The sequence below is a fragment of the Lingula anatina genome, chromosome 1, assembly GCF_051362555.1.
Source record: "Lingula anatina isolate TDL-2025a chromosome 1, LinAna3.0, whole genome shotgun sequence".
Classification (NCBI taxonomy): domain Eukaryota; kingdom Metazoa; phylum Brachiopoda; class Lingulata; order Lingulida; family Lingulidae; genus Lingula; species Lingula anatina.
This window is the reverse complement of record NC_141767.1, coordinates 54,575,022-54,585,418: the sequence shown is the minus strand read 5'-3', so window position 1 is coordinate 54,585,418 and position 10,397 is coordinate 54,575,022. Positions and strand designations below refer to the sequence as shown.

The 10,397-nt window shown below is 34.3% G+C and overlaps 1 protein-coding gene across 9 annotated transcripts in view; it reads right to left on the bottom strand.

Annotated features, from left to right (window-relative positions):
• Positions 1 to 1,313: 1,313 nt before the first annotated feature.
• The window catches only part of LOC106162146 (organic cation transporter protein), a 40,708-nt gene continuing 31,624 nt past the window's right edge, over positions 1,314 to 10,397 (bottom strand). For 7 of the 9 annotated variants that reach the window (XM_087000043.1, XM_087000054.1, XM_013539343.2 and 4 more), the window contains 4 exons: positions 9,139 to 9,371; positions 8,557 to 8,738; positions 8,218 to 8,372; positions 1,314 to 5,399 (listed from right to left, as the gene is read on the bottom strand). In XM_087000043.1, the coding sequence (XP_086856169.1) occupies positions 5,234 to 5,399; positions 8,218 to 8,372; positions 8,557 to 8,738; positions 9,139 to 9,371 (736 nt within the window). In that variant the 3' untranslated portion in view covers positions 1,314 to 5,233. Of the gene's footprint in view, positions 5,400 to 6,871; positions 6,921 to 8,217; positions 8,373 to 8,556; positions 8,739 to 9,138; positions 9,372 to 10,397 lie in introns of all 9 variants that reach the window. The other 2 variants (XM_013539728.2, XM_013539869.2) reach the window with 2 other exon arrangements.

The window sequence follows — 10,397 nt, the reverse complement described above, 5'->3', positions numbered from 1 at the left end:
TAAAGCTTCTGTAATAATATAAGTGAGATCTTTATTTCTTTAGGTAGTGAGATATTACACGTTTCAATTTATCTGAAATTCACTGCATATTAAAAAAAATCATATTTAAAGTAATACCACTCCTAAACCATGTAAAATGGCCTTTTTTTTTTTAGAGAAGTGCATGTCTTATGGGCTTCGGAACTGATGTGTCGACAGGATGTTCTTTTCCAAATGAGAGCACATTTAGAACATTTAGCGGCAAGGTTGTAAGCACAGGCCCGCACCCAATTATACATGTATAGACTATGTGTTCCCGCGGGAGATAATTTGACCCGGTAATGTAAGGTAATATTTGTGTTTGGCGAGGTCAACTTCAAACACTTGACCTTAGAAGTTCAAGCGCATATCTAGAAGTTTTTAAATGAAAAATTTGGAAAATTTCGATTATGGTGCCTTGTGGCAAACGCCACACCTATGCAGAAAACACCTGGGGGCTTATTCAACACAGATTGCTTTGTTTATAGTGTATTCTACATAAAATGCTCAGATAGCCCAAATCACTTGAACAGAGTTGGAAGAATGCCACGCATTTGGTTTTCATCTTTTACAATTGCCGAAAATTTGTCACGTCAGTTGGAGTATAAATTCTGTGTATGCCACCAATAATTTACCGAGTTTGAATCACAGTTAGACCGCTTGTTTCATGGTTTCCTCTGCGCATTACGTTAACTTTCAAGTTATGTGCAAAACACAACAATCAAGATGACCAATACGTTTGAAAAACTTAGTATAAATAACTGGCCAGTCATTTGGAACTAAATTTTTAAATCAAATTTAAAATAATTAATCGAATCCAAGCGCAGGGACGGGTCGAACAATGTCTCGTAAGTAGCTGAAAATTGCCCTTTTTTCGAGGAAAATACGTTTTGGCAGGCAAATCCTGTGGAGAACATAAATCGACCGCATACCCCGAGGAGGCGCAACGCTGGCTTGCCTTCCTTCGTTCTAGTATTGTGAACCAATATGTGAATGAGTGGTACGTTACAGAGAGCGATTTTCTTGTGAGCATGTAACATCTCTTTCATTGAAGGTAACCATGCCCCTTGCCACCCCCTCCACACCCAATAAAAACAGGATTTTTAAACTAAGGACAAAAGCAGTGAAGAAAACCCTCAAAGAAGCAATATCTGAGTTTGCAACTCGATAGTGTGGTTGGTAGGCACAAGAGAATTGCCAATGCCACAATGGAAATCGGATGTTACTGAAGTACTAATACTTCATGGAAAAAATATTGTCAGGTGACCAATATCACTAAAAACACTTTTTGAAACTTCACGTGCAAAGATGATTTATTTCAAACATATAGCTTCACATTATGCTATAGGAAACTCATCGGATCATTTTTACAAAACGTGTTTTTACTCTCGCATAAATCACTTTCTTTTCCCCTAAAGGAAATGTGCGCCAGCCAGACTTTGATCACGCATAAAAGTTACATAAAAAGAATGTACTAATAACCAGTAAGAGCCATTCTGTGAACAACACAAAATTGAAAGAAGTGTCATCTTATCATGCTGCGTCATTCTTATATCCCACAAGACTACTTTGCAATATGTGCACATAGAAAGGGAAAACGGAGACTATCATAGCATAATTTGAGACTTGCAGATTATATAAACGTTTGAATTATAAATGTGCAATAAAAAACGGACCAGTGGTCCTGCGTGTTACCGGACAGACCAGCATACAAAGCTAAGTTTTTTATGACGCGATTATGATATCAAATGAAGAGCGGCAGAGGATGGGAAACTGGTTGAATTTGACAAAGGATAATGGTGAAATTTACCCAAGTGATTTTCTCTTACTTCCAGAACAATAGGTTAATACAAAGGAAACATATTTCCTATTAGAGTGAAATTTCGGCGATTTACCATTTACTTTCTTGTTACATTGTTCAATTTCAATCTTTTATATCCACGTTTTAGACCTTTACGACAAATTTTGAAAAACGTTAAAATACATACATATTACTCTAAATGTAATCTACACGTAATATCAGAAGTTTTTTTTTGGGGGGGGGGGGGGGGGAATTACATTTTTGCCTAAAATTCTGAAAATTTTTGCACAAAAATGGCAGCAAAAAAAAAAAAAAAAAAAAAAAAAAAAGAAATCTGTGGAAAAAAGTCCAGAGCTATTAGGCTGCAGAAAAATATACAATAGAAAAAAGTTGTGGTGTAATTCCAAGATGTTATTGCTAACGGATAGACAGACAAACGGACAAAAGACATGGCAATAGGTTATTGGACCTAAAGGTCCAGTAACCTACAATACTACTCAAATGTCAAATCTGCTCATTTAGTTTCCTATAAAAAAAGTAAACACTTCTGCATAGAATTAACAAATTTTCAGAATATTGATAATCACAGCTTTTCAATGAGTTGTGCCTTGTATGATCGCTGCCTTTTAAAATGACTTCTTTTGACATTTTTGCACGTTAGCTCATCTATAATTTTGTAACATGTGAAAAACAGTTTTGGGAAAGAATAGTCTGTTTTGAACCCATGACCCAAATAAGAATGTAATATGGATAGGTATTCTTCTCTAAATATACCGACTAAATAATAATTTGCAAAATAACTGCATTTACACCTAAGACACATAAAATACTGTAGTGCACATAACATGAAATGTTAAATCACACCATACACATAGTTAAAAAGTAACACTAAGGCTCTGTTCTCACAACTTTTAGATCGATCTATCACCGCGGGGAGTCTCACTAGATTACTGTCAGATAATCCCCCTTAAGTGTCCGTCCCCGCCTACTACAAGCTTTAAGGGGTAATTAACTTTCGTGTCCGCCCGGCTGACAGCTATTTAGCGTGAACCCCCAGGGAGTTAGGTCGATCCAATGTAGGTCGATCTAATCTATGAGAATGGGGTGTAATAGTAATACAAGCTGTCTTGAGGATTAACCCCTCGCTTAGTCATGCCTTGATTTCAACACACTCCAGGCTTAGAAAGCACTGGCCTTCAGCGCACCAAATATTTGACCATCAGTAGCTTATCAGCATACACTCCCCCCTCCCCAAAGGAAAAAAAAAAGTTAAATTACAATTTTTGTAGTACATGGCGTAAGTTAGTTAATGCTATTTATTACTTGGCAGAATGATGACTAAAGAATACAATATTAGCAAGGCAGTGCACAGAAAAGTTTACATACTAGCAATGCCACATAGCTCCAGTATTCCTTTGAATCCCCATTTCAGATTAGAAACATTACTCTGGAGGTGGCAGGTGCATCTAAGACCAACCTACAGACAAAATCTATGGCTAAAATCCACTACCTCTGTACTTTCTTTACTGAGATGAAAGGTGTATTGTGACAGTAAATGTGGTTAATATGTATACATGTCAACTTCTTGCTAGAGAAAAATATGTACAAGTTTACATTCTATTGGTGTAAAAGCCATTGATAATGAATCCTTCAAAATACCTTAAATGAACTTCTACGCTACTGAACACAACAGCAACCTGATTTTTTTAATTGGACACAAAATTATTTAAGGAATCATTAACAGACAAATATTTCTAATTATCAGTATGTTACAGCGAGTTGGGGTTTCCAATGTAACTTCATTAATACTGTCCTTCTTGCCACTACATAATGCTGTTTCCTTCCCTGGCAAGTAATTTTATTTCTTGTCAGATTTTTGACACTGGTTTACAAGATTTTGTGAAGCATTTTTTTTTCTATTGTTTAAGTTGATGACGTGGCTCTAGCATAAAACACAATGTTTTACAATTTATATAACTATTATATAATTACTATAGCTTATCAAAAGCACTTAACATGTTATATGAGGAAATGACAATCATAATAGCATTGGTCTTCAACACAAAAAGACCTGGTGGGTTCCAAATGCATTTAATTGAATGTGACCTTTAAAATTTAACATGAAAAATTCCATAATTATAAAAGTGCCCTTATTTAGCCCAACTGCATATAATGGCATATTATAAGAAAGTTTTAAGATAGCTACCCTCATGGCAGTATAGATTGCTAATAGTAAAGATACATTTCATCCAATGTACACACTTTTTAATCATGTTGACATTGAAAATGTTGAATTAAAAGCCATCTCCCTTTTTCATGGCAAAAAAAACTTCATGACTGGAATGTCCCACATTACTATGTGTCCAGTTCTATGCTGTATTCAAACACTGGTAACAGTTGTAACATATAAGCATTCTTCCAGCCAGCAGAGATTTATTCATACAACAGTGACTTAGCATTCATAATTCAGCAAACATCGACATAATCAGCATGTTACAGTGTGTATAATTAAATCAACTTTTGTAAATCTATTGACCGGGTGTCATAGTCTGCAACTTCTCTTGATTCAAGGTAACATAAACAACATTCCCTGAGTGGGTGGGAGTCCATTTCCTTAATCCAACAAGTCTACACGTTGGTGATGAAGAAAATTCTACTGCCACGCTGTAAAGACAAGCTTTTTTATTAAATAGTCTAAATTCCAGTTTCAGAATATAAGTGACCCTCAACCAGGAATCTACAGTTTTTGGGAAAATGCGTCTTTTGAAAGTTGTCAGTATTACTTGCAATCAAGCAAGGCTTATCAAGGCAAGCAGCTTATGAAGCATATGGTTAGTTAAAGGTGTAAGCATTAATACAGAGCTTCCTTCATGAGAACACATCCTCAGCACTATAATACAGCCAGTATCACACTAAGTCACCTCCCTGGGCTCATCAGTACAAATGGTGTTTAACTTGAGCAAACAAGTAACTCGTACAGTAAACAAATCAGTAACAGCAGTAAGTAGTCCTTCCACATACATAACCATTTCAGCTCTAGCTCTTAAAACAAGCATCAAAACATAAATTTTGGTTGTTTAGTATTGACATAAATGTTTTGTCACATTCTAATTAAGCATTAGTAAGTGGTATATTTATATTCATATACATATACATAAAAAAGCCTGATTGTTACCAAAAGAGCCCAAAAACAGCCAAAATATGAGTGGCTGATATGCTATCTAATGTGCACCTGTTCCAAAAAGCAGCAGGCGGGTTCAAAATGAACATTGTATAAAACATTCATATACCAAGATATCCCAAGGGAAAAATATGCAATTAAGTAGTACATCTACACATCCTGATTCTAGGGGCAATTATTTCTTACCAAACCTTGTACATAAAAATACTAGGACAATGTATAAATAAAACACTCTAAATTTCAGTGGTAGTGCCAAGCATGGGTTCCAAAGTGGTATCAGAGTTGTCATCAGAAATGTTGGTCACCTTCCTTGGGCCCTGGTCAGACAAATCAGAATTTTCGTCAGATGTTTGAGAGTCCCCCTCTGCCTCCTTCAAGGACATGCTCATTCTCTTGACACTAAAAGAAGAAAAGAAAAAAATATGGACAATTGGAAAAAACCCCTACTAAATCTGGCTTGTATTATGTTGTTTTAATGAAATAACAAGTTTAATGGACAATAACTTAAACTAAACTATGAACCAGATACTTTAGGACACACATCTTAAATATATCTAATATTGTATTTCAGTGGAAACTATGCTTGTTGCTATTTCTATGCTTAGTATTAATATTAGTATTAATATTAATATGCTAGGTTCATAAGTAACACATTTCAACATTCTATATATAAACAACACTTTTAACCAAAAATTTTTTTTTTTTTTTGGATTTAAGCCTGCCATACATTTTTCTGTTTTAAAATCAAAGTACCCTATCCATACAAGATTCTGTTCTAAATCAATCAAAGCAAAAGCACTTAACTTATAATCTATGTCCATCATCCATGGAAAAATTATATAGCTAAATATGTATATTAGTCTAGTGCTACTGTGTAAATATAACATTATATACAGAATAGCACTAAACTCATCAAATGGACTAAAGGTTCGATACTAAGGATATATTTTTGAGACTATTTAAAACCACAAGATATTTACAGCTGGTCTAAAAGTTTTACCAACCAGACATTTATTTATACAAACCTTTAAACCATTCAGTTCTAAGCATCTAATGTAATCAACCATTTACAATGAGAGCCAACAATGGATTCAAGATATTGCACGACTGCAGACTAGATTTTTATATTTGCATTCATAATAATAAATATATATATCAGAGTAGTTATTTGGCAGCCATGAGCCCCTCTTGGATCCACCTGTGCCCAGAGTATTTTGATAGTCATCAAATGAGGGAGAGCAATCACTCTTATCTCCCTGGTTCAATAGATATCATCCACTTCCAGTTACCAGTCAACACACATATCTGGTTCACCAACTGGTACACACAGGAAGAAGCTAATATTCATATTGCTCCCATGCACTCTCTATGATAATGATGTTTGTTTTTTCATTTTGGATTCTAAAGTCAGAAATAGGGTATAGATTTACAGGGATGTCATTTGTCACTAATAAAATAATCAAATCATATAAAAATATCTAAAAATTGATACAATTAAAGCACAAACTGATTCTTTAATACACAAAATTTTGAGGATCTGTGACCACATGACATGCCTGTTATATATAGGATGTGGTAGAAGAAAAAGCTTAATTACATATACAAACCTGTACTACATTGGTAATTAAAAATATATATTGATATTTCCCATAATCACCTAATCAGTAGGCAGTATTCCAGGGATTTATTTGTTTATCACAAGGTATACCCACACCATACAATGCAGAGCAGTACTCCAATCTAAACAGATTGTTTTGTCTAAAGATCATATCCACATGCAGAACTGAACAATCTGAGATCACTCAAGGGGACTTTATAATCAGTGACTCCATTTTGAATCACAGAAAATAGATTGGAACCCTAATACTTGCCCTTTACAATCTGTCCTCCAGAACATCAGTGGATTTGGCTTTATTTAAGCTAAACAATTTCAAAAAAATCTTAAATGACAAAAAAAGATACCATTTGAAGTACTTGTTGGTTGCAGAGATTATCTAAGAGAATTTGTTTCTACGCATGCTGTTATGTTATTCTCTAAGAAAGATAAGAAAGAAAGAAAGTAGTTACTTTTTAATTCTGTAAGGTCAAGATCAACAGAATGACAGCATAAAGAAAACTGACTTATCTAAGAGACTGTAGCAGTGGAAATGTGAAGAATTTCAAACTTTACTTTAACATAGCCATACAAAATTAAGATGAGTATAATATGATAAATGTGTTGAAGTAGAATTAATATTGGTTGCACTAGCTTTTTATTGGCCAGTCAAAATGATTTACAAACCAATTTCCAAACATTAAAAAAATTCATTCTGCCTTACAAAAATAAAATGAAATGAAATAAAATAAAATAAAATAAAATAAAATAAAATAAATAATTAAATTAACACTTATATGCTTATTGTTTCTATAATACCCATTCATCGTATATCACTGAAAATGTGACCACTTGGAACAGACTGACTGGCCAATAGTAAGCACAGGCAAGAAATGCTCTGAGTAACTAACCTGTTCATACTTAGATCTATCTATAGTAATCTGACTATGAAAAGCCAAAAATAAACTAATTAGAATGAAAGGCATGCAAAGACAAGATGGATCAGATTAGTTTAAACATAGAAATTGTTAATTAATCATTATTGAAAGCAAACATAAGTGATAACAAAAGTATGCTTAATATTCAACATACAAAAACTTAAAGTTAATTAGAAGTGTACTTAAAGGTTAATGAAAAATGTACAAAAAAATGAATAAAAAACAAAAATTAAAGACATAATTGTTAGTCAGTGAAGAATTATTAGCATATAAACTAAATGTGGCTTCATCATACAGGTATTTTAAGCAGCAAAAAGAGATTTCAATAATAAATGTGTCAATTTATCAAAATCTGAAAACAATGAGGGGATTTTCATTTAATACATGCCAGAGAGGAATTTTAAAATTAAGGTTATTCAGTTTGTAAAACTCTCTTCTTTTCTTTATTGATAACCAATACAGTATCAAATAATGTTAAAGATGTTTAGGAAGATGTGGTTAATAATTAAAACATGGTCTTTTTACTTCAGAAATGGTATTGCTGCAAGTAAACTACTTATTACCTGCTGCTTAAAAATACTGTAAAAAGCCCAAGTTAATAAAGTTAAAATGCCACCACTATCTTAACTGTCACACTAATGAACATAGTGTTTATTACAAATGAATTTCTCATAAAGGCACATACTCATAGAAGCCAGGCAGTCCAAACTGCTCTCCCTGCTCCAGGTTTTCTGGCATAGGTACATTGTTAGTCTCGGGGAGCAACAGGGCCAGACCCCCAGCAATCAGTGGAATGATGCCAAAGATAATCTGTGGGACACTCGAATGAGTGTAGTCACCCTAATGACAAAAAAAAAAAAAAAAAAAAAAAAAGATAAATATGGTTATGAATATAAATACAGAACGTATTTAACAGTTTAATGACAAATGTGTAAGCTTAAGTTATATTGTGGTGGCACAGTACATATAATTTGGTCAGTTGAGAATTGTATGAAATGCAGCAAGTGCTAGAAGTGAAACTTACCATTAAGTTCACTAGAGGAGCAAGAATTCCTCCCACCCTGGCAAACATGGAGCTGACACCCACTACTCCATTCCTTATCACAGTCGGGAATGCTTCGGCTGAGTAGTTGTACACAAGGACAAAGGCGGAACCTGTGAACGCCTTACCAATCATGGACAAAGTGATGACTAGCCAGTCTAGTCCTACAGAAAAGAAATACATTTTGTTACAATTTTAACACACATGCTTTCTGGAGTGCCTAGACAGCTATAGAGATACACTTAACACACAAATACATTCAAAAATTTCCAACCATCTCATCTCATGCACAATTACAATGCAATGGAATGACAATTAAATATGTATTCGAATATGCTTGCTACTTTTCACAATTTTCATAATTCACATTCATATTGCATTCACACAGGCTGCATAAAAGAGGAAATTGCAAATATTTACAACTTATCTTCCAATACATGAATTGAAAAAAGCCCACAAATTACAAATTTAGCAAACAAATGTCAAAATGTAGGGTCCTCAAACATATTTTTCACGCATGTGAGATGAAAAAAAAATAGTTTGTGTGCACACCAATATGCCTACCTCCCCCAGGAGAAAGAATAGGAATCACACCAGCCCCAATGCAGGCTACTCCACAAAAGATCATACTCATACACAAACATGGCCGCCGCCCAAGTCTGTCCATAAGGAGGATGCAGAAGAGGAAGCCAGGGAATTCCACAATACCAGACAGAGACAGGTTCAGGTAGTCATTGCCTCCCGGAAGTTTTGAGGTACTAAGTGATAACCCATAGTACACTAAACTCACTGTGAACCTAAAATACAGATAACAGAGTGAAATTAAATACAATGAATATGAAGCACAAAACCCTGAAAATTCTGATAAAACAATTTTACTGTTGGGGTAACAATGTGGTTAGAGTCCTGATGAGGTTTTCTGCTACAATCTAATTAACTTTTTGGAGAGTGAATATAAATCATGAACGATAACATTAAAAGTCCCACTGATTATCAATAAATGACATCATTTTGTTCAAAGAAAAACATGTATGGTAGAGTCCTTAAATATTTGTAGCAGATGCCTTTCAGGAACAGTAGCACACTGCCTTCCCTCTTCAAAACCTATGAAAGTCCCATCATGCTACCAACATACCATTTATCATGTGAAGTATCAAAATGATACAAATTTTTGAATTGCTCACAGATGGTGCTTTAATCATTGGAATGGAAGATATCTGCACAAAATTTTTCCTGTAAAAATTCTATGATTTAACAATGCAGTCTTCTACCCTGTATTAAAACTTAGCAATCACCCCTACATCAAGTTCTCACTTTGGAAAATAAAAACTTTTTCTAATCCCCACCTGACCTGTTGTCCATTCTTAAAAATTCCTGAAAAAAATTATTTTGTTGCATCATGTTCTTGGTCTATGCTGTAAGCTGAAGGATGATATACCAATTTTACAAATTATTTGGACCAGCAGACTGTGAACAACCAGACACTGCTTTGGCATCAGCATATGTGTTCATTGTGACACTGTGGAAAATATATTTGTTCCATTGTGACAGTGTAAGAAATGTATTCTTTGTCAGAGCATTTCAGCCAGTATTTGGAACCTCTCAGCTGAGACCAATTGTGATTAGAAGATTAGATCTATGACAACTTATTTCCTAAACTATATAAACCAGTACAGCTACCCAGCCTCCTAAAACCTATTCCTTCTCTCTCATTCTGTGATCCCCCTTGTATGGTGCTCCCTTAAAGACAACATGCACGCTGCTGGAAAATGATGGCTAAATTATCTTGCAGAGTTCTCATGTAAACATTTACAGTATCACTA